At 58.8% G+C, this 24342-nt stretch overlaps 1 protein-coding gene across 3 annotated transcripts in view; it reads left to right on the forward strand.

Annotated features, from left to right (window-relative positions):
* The first annotated feature begins 329 nt into the window (after nt 1–329).
* Nucleotides 330–24342, forward strand: part of ECE1 (endothelin converting enzyme 1) — a 105796-nt gene continuing 81783 nt past the window's right edge. Inside the window, exon 1 of one of the 3 annotated variants that reach the window (XM_075906542.2) lies at nt 330–475. In XM_075906542.2, the coding sequence (XP_075762657.2) occupies nt 473–475 (3 nt within the window). In that variant the 5' untranslated portion in view covers nt 330–472. Of the gene's footprint in view, nt 476–13476; nt 13614–14244; nt 14400–24342 lie in introns of those variants that run through there. The other 2 variants (XM_075906541.2, XM_075906543.2) reach the window with 2 other exon arrangements.

Genomic DNA, 24342 nt, shown 5'->3' on the forward strand with positions numbered 1-24342 from the left:
GGGGTTCAGGGTAAGGAAGGTGGGGAGGGGTAAGTCCCAGTTTGGCTATTGGATTGGGGGGGCCGGGGGCAGCCCTGGGAGGGTCAGGACACGGCGGCTTGGGGCTCTGAACCCTGCCAAAGCGGGGGGGGGGGGAGATGGGGACCAGGGGCCAGGCAGGCCGAGCACGTTGTCCGGGTCGCGTGGCTGGGGACCAGCCAGCCCCGGCAGGATGTGAGCAGCGCAGGGGCCCAGCCCCGGCCGCTGGGGGGCGATCCCCGGCTTGCGGCTCACCCCCCCTCCACGCCGCTTCCCGGCCCGGCCGCGTCTGCAGCCCCCCCGCGCGGAAGACCCGCCCCGCGCGCCCCGGCGGGCTCCGCCATAGGCCGAGCCGCGGCAGCTCCGCCTGGCGAGCCCGGCCCGGTCGCACGCGCGGCAGCCTGCGAGGGGGTCGGACCCTGCGGCGCCGGGCGCGGAGAGGCTGCGCTCAGCCATGGTGAGTGGGGCGGCGGGGGGCAGGGCCCCACGCGAGACCAGCATCTGGAGCAGGGACCCTCGCGAGGCCAACAGCTGGAGCGGGGGGAGCAGCGCCCCACGCGAGGCCAACAGCTGGAGTGGGTGGGCCCCACGTGAGGCCAACATCTGGAGCGGGGGGGGGGAGCAGCGCCCCACGCGAGACCAGCATCTGGAGCGGGGCAGGGCAGCACGTGGCTCCCGGCCAGGTGACCCGAGCGGGCGGGGGCGGGGATGCTGAGAAGCGCCGGGCGGGCGAGTGTCTGTGCTGCGCGGGCTGCCCGGGGCGCTCCCCGTGGGGACGCCCCGGCACGTCACGGCTCCTGGCGGGGCTCGGAGCGAACAAAGGGGCTGCCCCGAGCTCGGGCATGAGCCGGAAGACTCTGTCTCGGTCAAGGAGGGATGGCGCCAGGGGGCTGCCTGGCTCACCCCGCCCGGCCCGGAGCCCGGCGCCCGCAGCTGGGAGCGAGGGTTCAGCATCAGCGCTGCCCCAGCCTGGCGAGCAGCCCCCGTCTGCCTGGAAGAGCCTGGGGCCGGGAGTGGGAGAGCGGGAATCCCTCGCCGCGCAGCTCGCCAGGGGGAGGGCAGCTTGGGGTCGGTGCCCTGCCTTTCCGAAGGGGGCGGCTTGCGGGGGCTCCGGAGACGTGCCGTGCCCCACTGGAAAATGGGGGCAGACTTGTGCCGCGGCGCCTGAGGGAGCCGCCTGCGCTTTCTCTCTGCTTTTGGGTCCTTGTTCTGATTTGCACAAACAGGCGAGTTCTGTCGCAGCCTTCCAGCAGGATCTTTGTTTTGCTCTGATGTCTCCTGTGCGCGCCCCAGGGACATAACTAGACCCAGTAACGGAAGAGGACCTCTCCAATTTCATGCGGGGCATGAAGAGGCAGCCCGGTGGGGCGGGGCACTGAAAGCCTCTGAGCGCCAAGTTATGTCTCCTCTCCTCTGGGAATAATGTGGGTTTCACTCTCCTGCGGGGCTTGCAGCTTGAACTGCCCTGAGATCAGAGCGATATTCTCTCGGGTTGGCTTTGCCCTGGCGGCGAGGTGATCCTCCAGCGGTGCCAGAGGGGCTGAGACGTCGGATGCAGCCGGAGTTAGCAGAGGCCCATGTTTTAGACTCGGGTGCGCCCATTCAGTCCATGTTACACGTGCTGCATTTTTTACTCCAGCAAAGCTGTGTCTGAGGTGCGCAAGAGTCTGGCCTAGGCGGGGCCTGTCAGGGTCTCTGATTTTACCCCTGCCAAGCAGACTGTGTGTGTAGGGTTCTCCCTCCAGCACCTGGGTGACGGAAGGCAGCTGGTGATGCATTTTGCTGACAGGCCCCTTGACAGCCCTTCTAAGCTACAAACTTTTAACATTAAGCAGTGGGCATTTTGACAGCCCAGCCTGTGCCTTTGTCAGCGGCAGCGTGGCTTGAATCCCCCGTGGGGGGGGGGGGCAGCGTGCACCCTGCAGAAGGCCTGGGAGTCACTATGCTGCTCTGGATCCCGTTAGCCTTTCCGAACGTGCTTGTGTTGGGGGCGGGCAAGGACTAGAGGACAAGTCGCAGCCTCGCTGCCCGGGCCCTGGGGTTGCAGACGCGGGAGGCTTGGAGCTGGGAAGGAGAGGGTTAAGCCAAGGCTGCAAGAGCCTGCATGAAACAGGAGACAAAAGGCACAAATCTATAAACCAAAAATAAAAGTCTCGGGGGCAGCCATATTAGTCTGTAACTGAAAAATGACAGTGGTCCTGTAGCACCTTAGAGACTAGCCACATATGTAAACGGTATCATGAGCTTTCATGGGCACAGCCCACTTCCTCAGGTGACAAAGTAGGGAGCCAGGGACACAGAGTTTGAAATATAAAGCAGGAAAAGAGGGGAGAGGGGGAGGAGAAAAGAAAACCTGTCAATTACAGTGTACTAAAGGGGTCTAGTAAAGTGGGCTGCAAGTGCCTTTGATGTCATTTGGGTGTTGAATATTATGGCCCATCCAGGTCATGTCTTTGTTCAAGAATAGCTGGGCACTAAAGAAATCCAGGGAGTATTTGCTTAACATTGGTATGACAGTACAACAATAGTTCCCTATTTATCCTCTTTCTTTAGTGGCACTCAGTGCTCTTCCAACTCACCATGTGTCTCCCCAAACTCTTACACGTGGGTACATGGAGGCACCAAGCGGTTACGTGACTTGCCAAAGTTCATGCAGTGACTCAGTGACAGGACTCCCGGTTCCATTCTTGGCCCTGACTCCCCTGTTGTCTATTCTAACCATTGGACCACACTCCCTCGTCCACATTGTCGAGGAGATAGCTCAGCAGGAACGTAGCTGGTACAAGAGGAAGCAATTTTTGTCCCTCCCCCCCTTTGCTAAGGAAGCTGAACCATTTGAGGCTCTGTCTACACTGCCAACGGGGAGTGGTGGCAGCACTTTAACATGGTGGTGAGCTCCCGGCCCCAGCTCTCCCACCACGTCCACGCGGGGGGGGGGCGCTAGCAGCGCTGGGAGCTTGTTGACACGGGTGCTTTACGGCGCTGCCACTAGCTGAGCTGCGGGTGTTTTTCACTCCCCTAAGCGAGAAAGTTACAGCGCTGCAAAGTGGCAGCCCAGACAAGCCCTTTGTGGCTTATTTGGAATGAGTTTCCCGAAGCAGCGATCAAGGCCGATTGGCCAAGTGTCGGGAGGGTGAGTAAGCCAGGGCCGGACTGGCTCTTGGAGGGTGTGGGTGGAGTCGGCTGGGCTTCCTGGCTCCCTCAGGCCTGGGCTTCCAGTTGCTAATTAAATGGCTCATGTTTCCCAGCAGAGCCAGGGCGGTACAGGCTGTTCCAAACATCTGCAAACTCCCGACACACGACATTCGCACATAGCTTCGCAAGCGGGGCTGATTATTCAGGGTCCTGCGAGTGGGGAGCTATGGTGATTATCAGACTTTGCTGAGGAATCTGTGTTTTCCAAAACAGCCGGGGCTCCGAGGCCGTTTGAACCTTGTTACGCTTGGCTTTTTGTTGCCAGCTGACTCCCTTCCACCCCAGTGCTGCACAGAGACGGAATCTTGGATGCCAGGGCCTTGAGTCTGCTTTCACGTCCAGTGGCGCGAGTGCAGAGCCGCGCCAAGGAAATCAAAGGCCTTTTTCTCATGTGAGGTCAGAAAAAGGCCCGGTGTTCCCGCAGGGTCTGCCAGGGTCTCGTGGGCTGGGGCTGGGCTTTCTCTGCTCACAGTCCCTCCCCCAGAATGTTTGTCCAGCACAAATATTTATTCGGGCTTTGGCCGTCTAGTTCTGCGGTTTTCAAACTTTTTTTTCCTCCTGGCCCAGTTGAAAAAAAGTGTTGATGGTGAGACCCGACATAATTTGACTGGAGTGTGGGCTCCAGCATGGGGCTGGGGATGAGCGCTTTGGGCTGTAGGAGGAGGCTCCCGCTTGGGGGGAGGGGTGACCAGGACAGGGGCAGGAGGGGCAACCTTCAGCAACTTCTGGGCAGCGGAGCAGCGGGGGTGCTAAGGCAGCTTCCTGCCTCTCCTGGCACCGCAGACCAGGCTGCACCCCAGAAACAGCCGGGAGCAGGTCCCAGCCAGTGGGAGTGTGGAGCTGGTACTCGAAACGGGGCCCTGTGCGCTCTCCTCTTCCCCCACTAGGAGCCGGGCCTGCTGTGGCCACTTCTGAGGCTCCGTGCAGTCTGCGAGGCCAGGAGAAACAGGGAGCTGCCTGAGCACCCCAGTGTTCCCCTGCAGCAACGAGACCCCGGGACTGATGTTGCAGGGCTGGGTTGCGCCCCGTCGTTTGAAAACCCCCGGTCCAGTGTTTGCTTCGCGTGGCTCCTTAGCCCATTTCTCTGATAAATCAGCAGCTTGAAACAACTGGGACTCATGCGGCCGCATGCAGAGAACTCCGAGGCTTTTCTTGCAAAGCACAAACCTCTAGCACTGAAACTGAAGGAGGCTGGGGCCCTAGTCAGGCATACGGACGGAGGGCTGCAGCCACGATGAAGCAACGTAGGGCGCACTTAATCGGGGCAGAGCACCCCCTTGCACTTGGAGTGCCGCAGACCTGTTTCCTCTGTGCCTGGCAACTAGGGTGTTAAAGGATAGTCAACTAGTCGATATCCCCCCCCCCCTTGCTGCCTCGGTGAGATAGAGGCAGCAAAGGGGGGAGGGGTGCTTCAAAGTGGCAGCGCTGTACAGCGGCACTGCCACTTTGAAACCCACAGGCAGCTGATGCATAGCTGATAAGCGGATCGGCTGTGCAGCAGGATGCCCCTTCAAAACGCCGCCTCTGCGCGATTCAAAGGGGGCAGCCATGGAGCCTGGGATCAGCTGGGGACTCCCCAGCTGATCCTGGGTTCCGGGGAAATGCTGTGGGGAGCCCGGAATCAGCTGGGGAGTCCCCAGCTGACCCCGGGCTCCACTGCCACTTTAAAATGGCCCCAGCTGCACGCAGCGTAGCATGGAGTGGCCCTGGGCTTCGTGGCTCTGAAATGCACAAGAACCCGCTCTGGGGACTCTTGTGCATTTCAAAGCAGGCAGCTGTGTGCAGCCTGGAGTCAGCGAGACGTCCCGCTGGCCCTGGGCTGTACCTGGAGTTCCGCATTCCTCCTTCGAGCTGTACAAGAGGTCACGGGGCAGTGCTGAGGTGCCTGTCGACTAGTGGATGGAAACTCCATCGACTAGTCAGTTAACCGCATTTTAACATCCTTACTGGCAACCTCACCTCACTCGTTTTCCTTCAGCCCCTCCCTCCCTAGATTCCTTTCCAGTCCTTTGCTCAGCCGCTAAGGAAAGAGTTCAGGGCAATATTGTCTATTGAAATATGCCCCCCTTGGGTAGCGAAGGGCTCGTGACAAGTGAAAGGGAAAGGGCAGGGCTCTCATTAGGTTTACACAGAGCAGCAGGGACTGGCCAGGAGGAGGGGCACAGGGAGGCTAGGAGGAGTGAGAGTGCGGCTACTTGCACCACACCCTGATCCCAGGGGGAAGAGGGAAGTGGAGGGGCTTTGGAATGTGACGGACAGCTGCAGAACCAGGGAAATGACTGCAAAGTCACAGGGCTGCGTCTCCGCTCGTTGCCAGCCTGGCAGATCAGGAGGGGCTCCCTGGCAATCAGCGGGGTTACGTGCTGACGAAGGCCCTCGCAGCCAGATTGCACCGTACTGGCTGAGAGCTGATTGCAGAATCACTTCCCCTCCCCCCCGGTCTGCGCGGGTTTCCAGCACACCAAGGGCAGCATCTTATTAGTATCTCAGCAGCACCCAGAGGCCGCCACTAAAGACTGGTGTGAGTGTGTGTGTGTGTGTGTGAGTGTGTGTGTGTGTGTGTGTGAGTGTGTGTGTGTGTGTGTGTGTGAGTGTGTGTGTGTGTGAGTGTGTGTGTGTGAGTGTTTCAGAATAGGGATGTTAAATATTGGTTAATTGAATAGCCGTTTAAATTCTTATTGGTTACTTGACTAGTCTATATTCCCCGGAGTGGGGCTGGTAGCCAGTGTGTTCCGGCCTCTCTCCCGAGGTGCTCCCTGCCACTCCACGCTGCTGCCTCTGTATCAGAGGCAGCAACGTGGGGTGCCAGGCAGGAGCTGGTCTGCAAGGGGAACCGGTTTAAAAACCAGCTCCCCTCGTGGGCCAGCTGCCTGTCGCCCTGTGCTGCTGCCTCTGATACAGAGGCAGCAGCATGGGATGACAGCAGCCCCTTTCCGGGGTGGGGGTAGGGCTGAGCTCCCAGACCTGGTGTGAGCTGGAACTGAGACAGGCTGCCTAGCTCCTAATTCACTTGAAATGCAGAGCCGCAGTGGGGGTAGGTCCTAGACCTGGCACAAGCTGGGACTGAGCTGGGCTGCTGGCAAATGGGCGGGAGGCGGGGAGAATGTGCATAGTCTGTAGCATTAACCTATAAGCTTTTGCTATTAGTTAATTGGTTAATCGACTCCACTATTACAACTCTATTTCAGCCCTAGAGTGGGAGGCCAGACAGGTGGGGGCTGGGAGAAATCCCTATTTCCAGGGGGCGGCCTGAGCCCTAGAGGTGTGCAGTGACTTGCTCCTGGTCTTGCAGGGGTCTGAGATCCAAGCTGGATACCGGTGCTTAGCTTGTCAGAGCATCCTTCTTCACCGACTCCCTGGCGGGCATGGGCTCAGCACGTGGGCTTTGGAAGAGTCACTCCAGAGCAGTGGTCCCTAATGCGGTTCCCCGGGGCACTTTCGTGCGCCCGCGGAGTGCTGGCTCTAGGCACCAGCAAACCAAGCACGTGCTTGGGGCAGCACGTTGCCGGGGGCGGCATTCCGGCCTCACCGCCCGACGCGGGCCTGCCTGTGGCCGCCCAAGGCAATGGGAGGGGCGGCGGAGCGCGTGATGGGCCAGCAGTGAGACACCCTCGGCAGGCTGGAGGGCGTGGTGGGAGTCGAAGAGCTGCAAGGTGAAAGGGGCGCTTTCCTCCTCAGTGCCTGTTCTGCAGCAGCGGGCGGGGGGTGACCCCAAATTTTTTTGCTTGGGAAGGTAAAAAACCTAGAGCTGGCCCTGCATGCGGCACATGCATGGCCCCACCCCGGGCGCACAGTGGATATGCGGCCCCGCCCCCGGATGCACAGCACACGCGTGGCCCCGCCCCCGGGCGCCCGGCAGCCCTAAAAGGTTGGGGACCACTGCTCCAGGGTTTGTGCTAACTCAGAGCGGGCTCTGGCCTGGAAAGCCTGGCTGAGTCCAGGGCCTGGGATGCTCTGTGCTCCCGAAATCAGAGGCTCCTAGAAGATGAGGGTTGGAGGCGACCTCTGGAGGCCAGCCCCTGCTCCACGCAGCTCCAGCCCCAGCTCAGTCCTGGGCGTGGTGCGTGGACCAGCTCCCATGTGCCCGACTTCTGTGAGAGCAGAACCCTTTGGCCCATCCCCTGCTGGAGGGAGTGGTTTGAATCTCCGGCACTCTGCACGTGCCGTGTTATGCAGCAGGCAGCCGCGATGTGCCAAGATTACAGAGCTGTAGTAGGGAGGAGGAAGTGGCAGGAGAAATTACAATGTGTAAACACCGTGAGGTCAGCATTTCCCTCGGCTCTGAGCCAAGCAGTGCGCTCACTCCAGGGCTACGGGAGGCCCAGGCTGGTGAATTTAGCTGGAATCTGAGCAGAAGTTCTGTGGGGTTGTGGGAGGCACAGGACAAGGCTCAGAGCTTCAGAAGGCTTTAGGCTCCTAACGTCCATTGAAATGAACCTAAGATACCTTAAGGGACCAGGTTGGGCTTGGGGAACCAAAACGCCATAGTTCCCAGGCCAGTCTGGCCTCCTGCATAACAAGGCAAACTGAGTTCACCAGGCTGCTCAGTTGCCTTTGCAAATCTTGGTTGTTGGAAGTATTCACAGACCCTGCTTGGAGTGACTCGAAGTCGCTGCCAGCCAAGCAAACAGCCGGGACAGGGCGTCACTGACTGATTGGTGTGGATTCACGTGTTGGACCCCAGTGCTATGCAGGAATCAATTGGTGCTTTAATTAGTACGCGGCCAGTCCGGTGAGCGCTGGTTGGTCCGCCAGAGAGGCATAATAGAATAATTACTCCAGTGCAAGTTACAGTGGCTCCTCACCGCTCTGGGGTGGGTGCGTTTCTTTGCAAGGACCGAAGGTGAATGGCTGCATTAGGACTAAGGGTCACGCCAGCCGCGCTTTCGGGATGAGTAAAGCTTCCTCTGCCCCCAGGTCAGGATGCATCAGGCTGTAAATGGGGCTTTGACTGGGATGTTCCTTGTGGGCTCAGCAAATGTGTCATCCCGGAGATGCCAGCGAGGCCTTTTCCCCACTAGGGTGTTAGCTAACACTTGGCGACTAATGTGAGTCAAACCCTAATGCAGACACGGCAGCGGGAGGTGAACGCATGTTGGCAAGGCCGGATAAAACCCGGGCCTGCCCCCGGGCTCTTTCTGGACCCCCGAACCCCACCCGCATTGACTGCCCCTCTGCTCTCCGGCGTGTGCCGCGATTCCCTGGGCCATCTGCACCTAGTGGGTATGCCACCCACGGGGGTCATGTGGGCACGCAGTGCCCTGGTCCCGCAGTGGGCCGGGACTCCCGGCTCTCCGCCCAGCCGAGCTGTAGGTTCTGGGCGAGTTCAGGCCGTTTCACACCTTTCATGCAAACGTAACGGAGATCGGAAAGAACAGAGATTTTTTACAACTGGCTTTGCGCAGGGGGCATGTGTGCAGGTTATGATACACTAGAGATGTGCCTGCTGTTGCTCAGACTCTTCACTCAATGTTTGCTTTTTGGAAAGTACGATGAAAATGTCCGTGCTCCATTTACATCATTTCAGTGGGGTGGGGCTGGGGAGGAGGGGGTCAGTACGCAAGCTGCCCTCGGGGGGCGAGGTTTAGTCCAGCCCTGTCTCCCTGCAGCAGTTTGGGGCCAGGTGAGAGACACCTCTCCATGGCCCCTGCAGCTCCAGTGGCATAGCTGGGGGAGGGGTGCATGTCCCGCCCCTGCAAGAGTGAGGAATGCAACCAGCTGTGCACTTTCCCCATGCTCCCTGATGAAGGGGAGTGGCCAGCAATGTTCCCTACGAATCGGGTGGTGCCTGAGGCTCCGGGCTGGGGCAGTTCTGTATAGGAGGGATGGGACATGCCCCCAGTCAGCCACTTTCACTTTCCTGGTGATTCTGTCTCTTTTCGGTTTGGTTTTCTGAGAAGCAATCCCATCCCGGGCACATCCCATTGTCCTGGCCCAACCCAGCCCTGCCCTCGCTCTAAAGTACGATAATAGGAAGCTGCATATTGAATTTGGTGACTCCAGTTAGGGATGTAAAGGGTTAACTGGTTACCCGCTAGGCATCACGCTTACCGGGTAACTGCTTACCTGGCAGCCCGGCCAGGCTGGAGTATCCCACCTCCTCGCCGCAGGGAGGGCAGGCCCGTCACGTCACATCGTGGGGGGCGTTGCTCCAGCCTGGCCGGGCCATTGTAACATGGGTGGGAGCTGCTCTGGCCTGGCTGCGCCTGCCTCGCTGTGGGAGTCTGGTTAATTAACTTTTTAAATGGGATTTTACATCCCTAGCTCTTACTGTTTAGGAGGCGTTCTTGAACAAACCGACAAACTCTGCCAAATAGAGTAGATAAATAAGCACCAAATATGTATGGGTCGCTTTCCCCTCTGCATGTTTTTTCTCTTAGTAACGCACAATCTGGTTTTGCTGGAGGAATTTCTGGTTGCCTCAGATGCTTGTTGTGACAGCTTTCCCATGCATGGTGGCGGTTGCTGGAATTTTAACAGACTTCATCTCTCCCCGGCGGGAGACGAGGCGGGGGGGGGGAGAGCGTAGTTGTTGCTGGGGTTTCTGAGCTGTGTCCAAGGGACCCTTCTTTGTCCTATGGCAGCAAGGGTGTGAATTGCCCACTTAATTTTAAGTGGCTTCCCGCAATGTAAGCCCTTTATGCTGAACAATTTCTCTGGCCTCAAATTTACCTGTGACACTGGCTATCTTTTCCAGAACTTATGAAGGGCTTCATGGCACTGGAGAGCTTGTCTCTCTCCAACAGGTCAAATAACAAATGTTAACTCACCCACCTTGTGTGTCTCCTGTCCTGGGGGAAGCACGGCTACACCACAACTGCAAATGAGAATGGAAGAGACTGAATTTCTCCAAAGTGTTAATTAGGCATTAGAGTTAAATGGGTATGAACAAAACACAAATATTTCACTAGTTCTCCAGTCACTACAGATTCTCCTAGGGTGAGCAAGAGCTGAATTTCCATTTTCTTAAGAGACCCGCTCCCCCCCGCCAAAAAAATCAGAATTTGTTTTGTTATAGTCCTCCACCACTTTGATATGCCATAAAGGAACTTTGATATGCCATAAAGAAGCAATAAGTGGCACAATCCATTTCCTCCCCCTTACATATGAATGGCCACACTGGGTCAGACCAATGGTCCATCTAGGCTGGTGTCCTGTCTTCCACCAATGGTCAGTGCCAGGAGCTTCAGAGGGAATGAACGGAATAGGGCGATTTTCAAGTGGTCCAACCGCTTTTGTCCAGTATCAGCTTCTGGCAATTGGAAGCTTAGGGACATCCGGAGCATGGCATTGCATCACTGGCCATCTCGGCTGATAGCCACTGATGGACCTATCCTCCATGAAATTGTCTAGCTCTTTTTTGAACTTTTGGCCTTCAAAACAGCCCCTGCAAATGAGTTCCACAGGTTAACGGTTCCAGAGGGGGAGCCATGTTAGTCTGTAACTGAAAAAACGTAAACAACTAATAGTCCTGCAGCACCAAAACCGTAGCAGCACACAGAAACCTGTTGGGGAACATTTTAACTTGCCCGGGCACTCGCTAATGGATCTTAAAGTGACTCTTATTACGAGGCATTTTCAAAAACCAACTTGAGAGAGAAGCTGCAGAACTTGGTTTCATGTACAAGTTTGACACCCGGAATCAAGGTCTGAACAAAGACCTGAGCTGGATGGGCGACTACATTCCCCACCCTAATGACATAAAAAGCTAAGCACCGGGTGCTTGGAGCCCGTTCTATTAGCCTCATTTAGCAGGGACACTCTGACAATATTTTTCCCCATTTTTTTCCTTCTTTTTCCCCACTAGGGATGTTAAATATCGGTTAACTGAATAGTCGATTAACCTCATGAATTCTTAGCGGTTAGTCGACTAGTCTGTAGTCCCTGGTGGTGGGGCCTGCAGCCAGTGCGCTCCAGCCCCACTCGTGAGGAGCCCCCTGCATAAGAACATAAGAACGGCCGTACTGGGTCAGACCAAAGGTCCGTCTAGCCCAGTAGCCTGTCTCCTGACAGTGGCCAGCACCAGGTACCCCAGAGGGGATGGACCGAAGACAATGACCAAGCGATTTGTCTTGTGCCATCCATCTCCAGCCTTCCACAAACAGAGGCCAGGGACACCATTCCTACCCCCTGGCTAATAGCACTCCATGGACCCAACCTCCATGACTTTATCTAACTTCTCTTTAAACTCTGTTCTAGTTCTAGCCTTCAGAGCCTCCTGTGGCAAGGAGTTCCACAGGTTGACTATGTGCTGTGTGAAGAAGAACTTTCGCTTATTAGTTTTAAACCTGCTGCCCATTAATTTCATTTGGTGTCCTCTAGTCCTTATATTATGGGAACTAATGAAGAACTTTTCTTTATTCACCCTCTCCACACCACTCATGATTTTATAGATCTCTATCATATCCCCCCTCAGTCTCCTCTTTTCTAAGCTGAAAACTTAAGCTGCCACGCTGCACTGCCTCTGTACCAGGCAGGAGCCCCCCCACAGCTCCCCTCATGGACCAGTGTCTGTTGCCCCGTGCTACTGCCTCTGCATCCAGGGGGGAGTCTGAGCTTCTGGACCTGGCATGAGTTGGAACTGAGCTGGGCTGCTGATCAGCCTGCTAAAACATTTACTGGTGGTGGGGGGTGGGAATGCGTGTAATCTATAGCATTCACCTGCAAGCTTTTGCTAATGGATTAATTGACTACACTGTTGCATCCCTACTCCCCATCCCCTCTCTTTCTCTGCTATTTATTTGTACTCAGGACCTCTTGTGACATAGTGGGGGGTATCTTGCTGGTTGCTATGCCGGGCAGTGGGTTGTGAGTGACCTCTGCTGGCTGTAGCACGGCCCAGCAGGGCAGAGGGTGAGTCATTATGCAAAGAGGGTCTCTCAACCTGTCTGACCAGCTACCCCCCAGGGAGAGAAACAAAGGAAGGTGGAATGCTGCCCCTGGCTGGGGGACAGAGCTGGAAGAGAGTTTAGTTTCTGTCTCGGAGGATGGAGGAGACAGCCTAGGCAGGGAAAGGGGCTGGGATTTAGGGGCCCAGTCTCCCCCATCTCAAGGGGGCTGAGGCATCCTAGGCCTGCCCTGGAACCAGATGACATCTGTGCTGTGCTGTATCCTGGGGAAGCAATAAACTCCCTCTATTCTACTGGCTGGTGGAGTCTGTTCGTGCCATTACGGGGGTGCAGGAGACGGGAAAACCCCAACGCGTCGTCACACCCCTTAACTCCAGGGGAGAATAGAATTGTCCTCTCTTTTCTAAACAGAACAGTTCCTTTCCTTTTAAGCTTTCCTCAGATGGAAGCTGTAGCATACCCTTCATCATGGTGCTCTCCTCTCTGCCTTTTCCATTTTAATGTGTCAATTTTGGAGATGGGCAGATCAGTATGGCAGGCAGTATTCAAGCTGTGGGCCTTCTACAGTGGCATCACATCATTTCTGCCTTCTCTCCCTTTCCCAGTGACTTTCTTGGTGTCTGCTGCACTTTTCTTTCTTTCTTTCTTTCTTTCTTTCTTTCTTTCTTTCTTTCTTTCTTTCTTTCTTTCTTTCTTTCTTTCTTTCTTTCTTTCTTTCTTTCTTTCTTTCTTTCTTTCTTTCTTTCTTTCTTTCTTTCTTTCAATTCAGATCCCATCATTTATTATGGATAGTTGGAATTATGTTTTCATTACTTTGCATTTATCAGTATTGACTTTCAGCCTCCATTTCGTTGCTTAGGGTACAGCTAGACTACAAGCATTTTGCATACCTTTTTCCGATTCTTTTGTTGGAAGAGGCTTTTCCAACGTTTGGCTCGTCTAGATTGGGCCAAATGTCGGAAAAAACCCCTCTTTCGGAAGCCCCCTTGTTCGCGTGTCCGCTCTTCCGCAAAAAAAAGCGGAAGAGCAAACGCGTTCCCTGGACGCAGCAGAGTGTTTTTACCCTGAAAACCCCCAGAGTTCAGCTGCACCCTTAGTCATCTAGTTCAGTGAGATCCCTTTGGAATTCGTCGCTGTTCGTTCTGGATTTAAATATTTTCAAATACATTTGTCAGTGAGTTTTGCCACCCCCTTTCCAGCTAGTGTAGGAATAAGTTGAATAGTGCAGATGCTTAGTGACTCCACTATTTATTTTTCTCCACTGTGAAAACTGACCATTTGTTCCTACCCTTTGTTTCCCGTTTTTTAACCGTGTGAGGTCCATGGGGGACCTACCCAGGACAGCTTCCTTTGCTTGAGCGCCTGGGGGCGGGGCAGTCTCCGCAAAGGCGTTTCGAAAGCTCAGTGCGCTTGAGCCCTGGGATGGTAACCTTTGCCCGTGGGCTCTGTCTGGCGGGGAGGCGGCTCTGGGAACAGCAGCAGGGGGAAGCTCCGTCCCTTGCTTGCAGGCACTGCCCCCCGCCACTCCCACCAGCTGGGAAGCTGCACCAGGTAAGTGCCCCAATCTCCCACCCCCGGTGCCCAAACCCTCTGCCTGCAGCCCCCTCCCCAGCAGCCCCCTCCCGCACACTGAACCCCTCGTTTCTGGTCCCACTCCAGAGCCTGGGGGGGCCCAAGAAGAGTTAATCCCGCCTTGGGGGAAAAACCCTGAACTCCTGACCTCAGCCCCACCCGCCCCGCGCCAGGCTCCAGGGAAGGGGAAGTGAGCGTCTCTCTCTCTTTCCCGCTTCTCAGCTGGGGCCAGGTGGGTTTTTGGTTGTTTCTCACTTGTCTGGTCCCCCACAGATTTTTCCGTGGGTCAGTGGCCCCTGGCCCGGTTTAGCCCCAGGATCCATTTGAAAGCCCTTTTTACAGCCGTGCTGCGGGTGCTGTGCCCTGTGCCCCCGCGGGGCAGATCCTGCCGGGGCTGAAGGCTCCGAGCTCCGTCCTGGGTTCCCAGAGACGGGGAGAAGAGTGACAATAAGTGCGACCTCGACGGCCCAGCCCCCAACATCCGCTCCCGCCGCAGCGCCGCTCTGGCTCATTAGCGGAGGAAGCGATTCAGTGAAAGGAACCTCTGGTGTGTTCGCTGGGAGGCGGCTGCACCTGGACAGCGGGTGGGCAGGGCCCAGTTCACACGCGCTGCAGCTGGGCCCAGTTCACACGCGCTGCAGCCGGGCCCTGCGTGGACGCGCTGCGCAGCCCCCGGGACGCAGCTGAGAGCGGGGCCTCCCGGGAGCCGTTTCCGCGGGGGAGAAATCGCCCCAGGCTGCTGTGGTCGCCCCCCAGGCCGAACGGGTAAGAGGGGAGCCGGCAAGTTCTCACTCCACAGGAGCTTCCTTGTTTTTAACCTCTGGATTGGGGGGCCGGGTGCTGAGGGGCTCTGGGTCGGGGGGTCTTGCTCTGAGGAGGCCTGAGGTTGGGGGGCCTGGCTCTGAGGGGGCGCTGGGTTGGAGGGTCTGGCTGTGGGTCGGGGGGTCTTGCTCTGAGGGGGCCTGAGGTTGGGGGGCCTGGCTCTGAGGGGGCGCTGGGTCGGAGGGTCTGGCTCTGGGTCGGGGGGTCTTGCTCTGAGGAGGCCTGAGGTTGGGGGGCCTGGCTCTGAGGGGGCGCTGGGTCGGAGGGTCTGGCTCTGGGTCGGGGGGTCTTGCTCTGGGGGGGCCCGAGGTTGGGGGGCCTGGCTCTGAGGGGGCGCTGGGTCGGAGGGTCTGGCTCTGGGTCGGGGGGTCTTGCTCTGAGGGGGCCTGAGGTTGGGGGGCCTGGCTCTGAGGGGGCGCTGGGTTGGAGGGTCTGGCTGTGGGTCGGGGGGTCTTGCTCTGAGGGGGCCCGAGGTTGGGGGGCCTGGCTCTGAGGGGGCGCTGGGTCGGAGGGTCTGGCTGTGGGTCGGGGGGTCTTGCTCTGAGGGGGCCTGAGGTTGGGGGGCCTGGCTCTGAGGGGGCGTTGGGTCGGAGGGTCTGGCTCTGGGTCGGGGGCCTGGCGCCGAGGAGCACTGGTTTAGCACTTCAGCTGCTCTCAGAAGGGGGCCAGGGGGTCAGGCAGGGCCCAGCCTGGCTGGTTTCACTGGCTGAGACTCCATGGCGCAGTTACACGGCTGGGTTATCAGCTGACTGGGTGGAAAGATGGGGCTGAGCCGCCGCTGGGAAATCTCCCACTCGCAGGTTGGCTTTGCAGGGCATGTGCTGGGCTGTGTCACTGCTTGGCCCCCCCTTTCCCAGCCTGCTGCCCCGTCTGTGGAGATTGGCATGTGTGTGGGGCCTGGGGCCGTGGGGGGGACCTGGCCTTGGCCAGTCCCTGGTAACCCGGGAATGTGGGCAGGGTGGGAACGGAGCAGCTGCAGCCAGTGGGTGACGTGCACCCGTGCGGAGCCTGGGCCCTGACGCTGAGGCAGCAGGGGTGAGGAAGTGGACCAAGACTCGCTTTGGGGGGGACCCTCCAACAGGCAGCCTGGGCAGATCGAGCACACAGGTTTCGGGTCAAATCCCGCACCCAGGGAAGTCAGTGGAGGTTTTAATCCTGGCGTCAGTGGGCCGTAGCGCAGGCAGGGTCTGTAAGAACCCCTTTTCCGGAGGGCTCCTCCGGGCAGGCAGATTCAAGGCGTCCCTCCTCCCGCTTGGATGCCGTGGCCACTTTCAGGTGGGGGGGCCCTGCTCCAGGTGCTTTGTTCTGTGGGGTGCTAGCGCTAGGGGTGTATAAACCCGGCTCGGCGCTCTGGTAGCGCAGCGGCGGGTGTGTAGCCAGCACGGAGGCAGAGGGAGACACCAGGGTCTGCCCCTGCAGGAGGAAGAGCAGGACCCGCTGCATCAATCCTGGCCCTCCAGGAAACTCCCATCCTGTCTGCTTTTGCCTTTGATTTCACCCTGCCCGCTGAGCGCCGAAGCCACCGAGAGCGGCGGCTCCTCACTGCCCGCTGGTCCAGCCACCTTTGGAGCTGCCGTGTGCAGAGAGCCCAGCCCCAGAAAAGCGGATGTGTGCCGAGCCCAGGGAAAGGGGACGCAGCACTCTGAGGGCACGTCTAAACTCCATCCCTCTTTTGAAAGGGGAATGGAAACTAGGCAAATTGAAAGTGCAAATGAAGCGCGGCTTTAAATATCCCACGCTTCATTTGCATATTCGCGTCCGAGCACTTTCGATTTGCCTAATTTATGTCCCTCTTTTGAAAAAGGGAAGGAGTCTAGATGGAGCCGGAGAGAGCCAGAGCTTATCTGCGTGTATCTGAAAGCGCCGTGGAAACGAGCAGAAAAGAGGCTGCGCGGTTGGAACGTGCTTTGGTTCATCAGGGCCCCCTGGGCTAGGCTGGCCCCTGGCAGCGCTGTGGCAGCGGGTTCTCTGGCGGAGGGCACGTGAGAGCAGAGAGCTGTGAGAGTCAGGGGCCTCCCCTTCTCCCGGTGGCGGCGGCTCTGTCTGTGGGAGGCACTGAAGTCAGCGGAGCCTGACCCCTGGGCCCCTGGGCTTTCGCCTAAGGCTCCCTGCCACTGGAGTGGGACGGTTTTGTAATTTGAGGGGGATGGCAGCGGGGGGAAGTGATCCTGGATTTCGGCAGCATTCCGTACCCTGAAAATCCCAGAATCCCTGCTCGGGGCAAACAGCAGCTTCCCTGGGAAGGCAAAGACGCTTCCCGAGCCACTGCACTGCTGATGAAAGGCGGCCTCCTCTGGGGAGGGCTGCCAGGCCTTTGTTTGGGCCCGGCCGAAAAGGACCCTGGCCGCTCTACAGCACTGCCCACTGGGCCGTCAAGTCCAGCCGCTGGTGCTTAGGCAGGCTCAGGCTGGTCCCTACCTGCTCTGGCACCGGCTCCACGCTCCCATTGTCCAGGAACCAAAGCCGGTGAGAGCTGCAGGGGCGGTGCCCGCAGGCGGGAGCAGCCTGCGGAGCCTCCTGGCCCCTCTGCCTAGGAGCCGGACCTGCTGGCCACTCCTGCGGTGCAGAGTGCAGCCTGGAAGCCGGCCTGAGCCTTGCTGCACTGACAACCAGGAGCCACCTGAGGTTAGCTCGAGCCCCAACTCCTTCCCCCAGCCCAGAGCCCCTTGCTGTTCCCCAAATCCTTCATACCCGGCCCCACCCCAGCTGGAGCCTGCACCCCTCTGCACCCCCCCCGCCGCAGCCCAGGGAAAGCGAGAAGGGGGAGAGAGAGAGAGCTGCCAAGGGATGTCGTGAATGGACGGGTGGGGCAGGATGGGGGCACCTCTCCGGGATGGGGGGTAGCCTCTTTGGTTTCAGGTGCCTAGAAAGTTGGCAACCCTGCCTCTGGGGCTCAGCGTGGCAGCGAATAGCCCACAGGTGGGAAAGGAAAGCAGGCGCCGCCGGAAGCTGCCGGGTGTCGGCTGTTCGGTGGCAAGTCGTTAACTGGAAAGCAGGTGTCTTAGGCAAGGACGGTAACCAGGCTGATGTCCCAGCCTGTGGTTTGTGGGGGAGGTTGGGAAGCTGGGAGCCGCACGGTTCCTTCTGGCTCTTCAGCGGCTACATTGCATGAACAGAAGCGAAACGTATTGCCTGGCATGTTCTGTATGCTGTCGCTTGCTGCCACCGCACGAGGATAGTTGGCAGGTGATGCCGGGAGGGCAGGGGGCAGGCTACCACAGACGGAAGGGGGGTCGAGCCCCGCGATGGCCAGGGAGACCCAGGACACTCTCTCTTCAGTCCTCACTGAGACATACCCCCTCATCTAGGGTACCATCCCTTTCGTTAGCCTCCTGGGATTGCTCCGACTGGAAGAACTTTCTTGTGGAGGCGGTGCTGGCAGCAGGGCCTCACCAGGGATCTTAAATAGCGGTTAATGGAATAGTCAAGTAACTTCATGAATTCTTATTGGTTACTTGACTATTCGATAGTCCCTGGGGGTGGGGCCAGCAGCCAGGGTGCTCCGGCCCCACTCCCAGGGAGCCCCCCTGCCACTCCGCACTGTTACCTCTGTATCAGAGGCAGCAACGTGGGGTGCCAGGCGGGAGCTGGCCCACGAGGGGAGCCAGTTTAAGAACCAGCTCCCCTTGCCGACCGGCTGCCTGTTGTCCCACGCTGGCTGCTGCCTCTGATACAGAGGCAGCAGCACAGGGTGGTGGCAGCCCCTGTCCGGGGCGGGGGTCTGGGATTCTGGACCCAGCGAGCCAGAACTGAGCTGGGCTGCCTGCCTGCCTTGCTCCTAATACACTTTAAATGCAGAGCCACAGAAGGGGTAGGTCCTGGACCCGGCACGAGCCAGGACTGAGCTGGGCTGCTGGCTAGCCTGCTAAAAACTTTACTGGCGGAGTGTGTGTGTGCATGTGTGTGCGTGCATGCGTGTGTGTGTAGTCTATAGCATTAAGCGAAAAGCTTTTGCCTGTCGGTTCATCGGCTCCACTCTTACATCCCTCATCTCACTGGTCCGCCCTCCTTCCTGCAGCTTGCCCGGTGACTCGTTTCCGCGAGCTTTGTTGTGCAGCCACTGAATTCCTCGGTGGAGTCTCTTGTGCCTGGGAGAAGGGCTGTGACCCCGGCATTCCTTAGCCTGACCTCGCCCTGCCGTGCTCTGCCCCCCCCATGCCACCGGCCAGCGGCGAGCGGGGGAGGGAACGGTGCCCCTTCGGCTGTCCAGTCGCTCAGAGGAAAGGCAAAGCGGAAGTGCCTTAGAGCGGCGCTAAGTAAATATTTCCACAGGCCGATTCCTTTGACTCCAGCCCCTGGCCGAGAGGGGGTTTGTGGGAAGAGTTCATGTACACAAACCTGGGCACGCTCCAGCTGGGCTGCATCCGTCCAGGGGCTGCACAGAACTTGCTGCCAGAATCGGGGGCGGCCACGGGCCCCCCTTGCCCCCTTTTAAACGTGGGCGTAGGGTGCGGGGCAGGAGGCCAGGGTGCTCTCCAGCCGCAGGCCCCGGGAAGGCCCAGAGCAGCACCAGCAGGAGTTGCACTTCACAGCAGTGATTAGTCCCCCCCCAAAAAACCACGGCCTCTGCTAGCAGTGCCAGGCTCTTCCCGGTGGGGAGGGGCAGCCCCCCTTGCCACAAGGCCACTCACTCCGTGGTCTGCTTGCTCCGCCTCTTCTCTCTGAGCCCCCATCCCCAGCCAGGCCAGAAGCCGAAGCTGGGCTGGGCTAGGAGCCGCCCGGGGAGCCCTGGGCGGGCCATGTGCTGGGGCTGCTCTGGATGGATCTGAGTGGAGATAACAGGCTGGAGGATGCAGCCAGCAAGCCCTGTGGCCGCACCGGGCCGCGGTTCAGGAAAGCTCGGCGGGGCGTCGGCCCCCTGATGCCAGCACCGCTGAAGTGTGGTGCTCACAGAAGTATGCAGGCGCCCAAGGCCCGGCTTTGACTGATCCCCCAGACTCCCTCCCTCGGCAGGTGCCTAAAGTCGCTCGGTGCCCGTGTTCCTGCCTCCGGCCGCGTGCGGAGCTGCCTCCCTCCCTCCCTTGGAGCAGCGACGCCGGCGTGGCAGAGCGATTTGCCAAGCAGGGGGACAGAGGGTTTGGCCCCATAGCCTGGGCTTGCCACTATCTAGGAGGGCGCCTCTGCTCTCACCTACCCGAGTGGGCCCTATTGAAAGCCCCGCCTGAGCAGAAGGCAGTGCGGCTGCTCGTACGATTGCCTGGGACGTGGGAACCCGGGTTCCCCCCTGCCTGAGGGAGAGACGGGGCCTCCCACCTCTCAGGGGCAAACTCAGTGCCCTGGGCTCTGGGCTGCTCTGTGGTGGGTTCCCTCCCCCTCTCCTGCTGGTGCTAAGTAAGGAGTGAGCCTTACTAGTGGGGTGCAGGGTCCGGCAGTGGGTATGGGTGACGAGGGTTGTGACCTGGGCAAGGGATTGCAGCTCTGGAGGAGGTCTGGGTCCAGGAGAGGATTCGGACCTGGGGAGGGTGCAGAGGGTTTGGGTTGTGACCTGGGACAGGGCGTTGGGGGGAGTGAGGGGTCGGGGTGCCTGGTGCAGGCTCTGGCCAGGAGGCACTTACCCTAGCGCCTCCTGGCCAGCTGCCCAGTGGGAACCTCGGGCAGGCTCACTCCTCGCTCGCTGATCAAAGCCACTGGCTGTGCAGCTCTGTGCCATATGCTGCTGGTGGGGGTGGGGGTGGGGAGATTTGCACGCCGCATGTGCCTGCGAGCAGTGTCCAGACAGCTCCCATGACTGGTTTCCAGCCAGTGGGTGCTGCAAGAAGATTGTGGCCTGGGGGCCACATTTAGCCCGCCCCTGCTCTGGAAACCTCCTTCCAAAGCGATCCTTCGTATTGATTGTAACTCTCTGTCTAAGCCGGTCTGTGCATGGACACCCAGCCAAGCTGGAACAGTTCTCCAGGTCTGGCTGCCTAAAGGTGTCGGTTCTAGATCCACGCTGCCACCATCTGACATCGGTGTCCGGGCTCCAAACCTCAGGCTCGGGATGGGCAAGATCTTGTTGCCTCATCTCCTGGCTGTTCTGAACTTCCCTAGAAACTTCAAATGTGGCTTCACTGGGCGTGTTCTAGTTTTTCTTTCCTTATATAAGAACTAGATGCAGCGCTGGCCATCTCATTTCTAAGTTAGCGTCTGAAAACAAAAAAAGTTTTCAGGTGCCTAAGTAGCCCCTTGAACCATGGTCACAGGCCCCCCGCCCCCATCTGAAATGGCCTAGTGCACATCTCGACTCCTTCCCACCCCTCCCATTGCTCTTCTTTTGTGCTGGGCATCGGCTTTCTCTGCTCAGTGCGATTGTGCCATAGGCCCTGTGGAATGGGGCAGGAAGGGGGACGCAGGGGCTGGGGAGCGTATTCATTTGTCATTTCCGTTTGTTTCCTCCTGCTGCTAGTACCTCTGGAGGTGGCAGCGCCTGACGGACAAAGCTGTGTCCACGACTTGTCCCCCAAAACACGAATCACTTACGTGAATTGCAAAGGGCAGAGGTGCGCTGGGAGCTGCGCACGGTTCTGCTCTGGGGCGGTGCAGGAGGAAGTGTTTGGAAAGTTATCTGTATCCAGAGAGACAGCAGCTCCAGGGGCAGCATGGCCCAGCAGGCCCCCACACTCCTGAGAACTAGCTTCTAGTCCTTGCTCTCCCAGTGCCCTGCTGTGTAACCTTACCCATGTCACTTGACCTCTCTCCCTTTTCCCACCCTTTGCCTGTTCAGAGCGTAAGCCCCTTGGAATGGGCGTTCTCTGCGTGCGCGCACAAGAGCTCAGTGTAGCCAGGCCCGATCTCTGCTGCCGCTCCTCAACGTTACACGCAGAGGCAGGGATGGTGCCTGCCGCTGGATCACAGACCTTTTAACGGGCTCTCTCTACCCCCGCAGTGACATGCCTCTCCAAAGTGCCTGGGCGCCCAGCGCTCACGTTTGGCATTGGCTGGAGCGCCAGGGGCTTGGCTACACCACATTGTTAGCAGAGCAGAGCCCCTAAGCCAAGCCTGGGCAAAATACAGCCCACGGGCCAGATGCAGCCCGCAAGCCACCGGATCCGGCCCGTGGAGGCAGCAGGGAGCCCAGGCAGACTCCCCCGCATGCTGCGTAGAAACGCAGCTGCAGGGCTCTGTTTCTGTTTTAAAACTGGAGGAGGGAGGGGGGAAATTTCAGGAGCTGCCCAATCCCCAGCAGAATCCCATTGGCTAGTTTCTGGCCAGAAATCAGCCAATGGGAGCTTGTTGGAATAACAAGCAGCTAAGAAGAATCACGCCCCCTCTCTTCTGCTTAGTTATTCAATGAAGCACATGGCCAGGCAGGCTGGCTGGGAAATGTTTTGAGCTCTGCAGGCAGGCAGGCTATTTTGTCTGCTGGCAGGTAAGTCTCCTGGCCAGAGCCTGTCTCTGGCACCCCAGCCCCTCCCTTCTGCAACCCTCTGCCCCTCGACTCAACATACCCAAACCCTCTGTCCCCCTCTTACACCGCACCCCCTCCCAGATCTGGCCCCCCAATCTCCTGCCCCAGATCACAATCCCCTCTTACCCTAGGTCCCATCCCAAACCCCTGCACTCCAGTCCCCTGTCCTAGGTCACAACCGCCTGCTTCATCCCAACTTCCTCCCAGACTCCAGTCTCCCTCCTGGACCCCGATCCCTTGCCCCAAGCTCCCTTCTGCACCCAACCTCCATTCCAGACCCCACATCTCCTCCATTAATATCCTGGAAAGGTGCAGCCCTCAACCACTTTCCAAAAATGATTGCCCATCCCTGCTCTAGGCCATCCCCTGAGACGCCCCCTGGAGCAGTGCGCCCGTCGGGTCTCTGTGTGGCAGGCAGATGAACTCAGCGGGAAGAGGTGCAGGGCGGTGCTGTGAGGATGAGCCGAGGAATGGAAACCTCCCTTACCAGGCTACTGAAGGAGCTTGGCTTGTTTAGACGAAGGCCGAGGGAGATGCTGCCTTCCATGAACACCTGGCGGATGCACGCCAGGGAGGGATAAGTTACGGGCCAGCGCTGGCCCAGAACTAACGGATATAAACTGGCCACCAACAAGTTAAGGCTTGAAATGAAAGGAATGTTTCTCACCGCCGGAGGGGTGAGGGCCTGGCGCTGCCTTCCGAAGGGGAAGAAGAGAAAAGCCCTGCTAGTTTATGGAGGAGTCAGTAGGACGTCACAGGCCTGCTAACAGCAAATATCCCAGCAGCTGGAGACGGGACCCTCGGTGGGGAGGGCTCTGGGTTACGGCAGAGAATTCTCTCCCAGGGATCCGGGTGGTGGGTGCTGCCCCCGTGCTTAGGGTCTACCTGGTCACCATGGGCGCCGCTACACTGCGGCACAAGCTTGAAATGCTCTGCAGTTTGAGCTACGCCAATTGCGTAGCTTCTTTCGAGCTCATTCCGAGAGAGTCTGTTTCGAAATTTGGTGCTGTCTACTCCGCGCCAGATTTTAAAAGAGACTGCAATTCCGGCAAGTCCCCAAATCCTCGTGGAACGAGGTTTACCGGGACGTTGGACTAGCACCGCCGTTATTTCGATTGCATTTGGAAATAATGGATGTGCTGGAAAGACACGGAAAACACTATTCCGGGATACCGGGCGTATCCCGAAATAGCACCACAGTCTAGACACACCCCATATGGGGGCTGGGGGGGAATTTCCCCTGCGTCAGACTGCAGAGACCTTGGAGGGTTTTGCCTTTCTCTGCGGCACGGGGTCCGGTCACTAGTTTAAAGGGTGGATTCCCTGTAACTTGAGGTCTTTAAACCAGGGCTGGGGAGCCTACAGGTCTCAGGCTGGGTCTGGCACACGGCTTGTCTTGATCCAGCCTGCGCGACTCGGTGCTCCCCTCCCATTTTCCGCAGTGGGACGAGCTGGCGCTGACACCCCAGCCACGCGAAGGGATGCCATGGCCGGGGTGCCAGCAACAGCTCCCTGCTGGGGGGCAGGCCCAAACAAGACAAGCCATCGGCCAGGTCTGGCCTGCGGACTCCACCCAGCGGGGAGAGGAAGAGGCTCTGTGCACTGCAGGAAAGTGTTCCCGACAGGCACCGCCCCCTTCATTCCCATTGGCCGGGAATTGCACCTGTGCGGGGCCTCCTCCTCACCCCAAGAGCTGTGCCTGGTAGGCACCCTCTTTCTCTGCCCCTTCGCATATACCCAGCTCGCTCCTGCACCCCCCCGCCCAGATCCACACCCCAAACCCACTCCTACACCCCCTCCCACCCAGATCCACACCCCAAACCCACTCCTACACCCCCTCCCGCCCAGATCCACACCCCAAACCCACTCCTACACCCCCTCCCGCCCAGATCCACACCCCAGACCCACTCCTACACCCCCTCCCGCCCAGATCCACACCCCAAACCCACTCCTACACTCTCCCTCCCAGATCCACACCCCAGACCCACTCCTACACCCCCTCCTGCCCAGATCCACACCCCAAACCCACTCCTACACCCCTCCCGCCCAGATCCACACCCCAGACCCACTCCTACACCCCCTCCCGCCCAGATCCACACCCCAGACCCACTCCTACACCCCCTCCCGCCCAGATCGACACCCCAAACCCACTCCTACACCCCCTCCCGCCCAGATCCACACCCCAAACCCACTTGTACACCCCCTCCCGCCCAGATCCACACCCCAAACCCACTCCTACACCCCCTCCCGCCCAGACTCCACACCCCAAGCCCACTCCTACACCCTACCTCCTACACCCCTCCCGCCCAGATCCACACCCCAGACCCACTCCTACACCCCCTCCCGCCCAGATCCACACCCCAGACCCACTCCTACACCCCTCCCGCCCAGATCCACACCCCAGACCCACTCCTACACCCCCTCCCGCCCAGATCCACACCCCAAACCCACTCCTACACCCCCTCCTGCCCAGATCCAGACCCCAAGCCCACTCCTACA

The sequence above is a fragment of the Pelodiscus sinensis genome, chromosome 24 (genome assembly GCF_052426305.1).
Source record: "Pelodiscus sinensis isolate ZL-2025 chromosome 24, ASM5242630v1, whole genome shotgun sequence".
Lineage (NCBI taxonomy): Eukaryota > Metazoa > Chordata > Testudines > Trionychidae > Pelodiscus > Pelodiscus sinensis.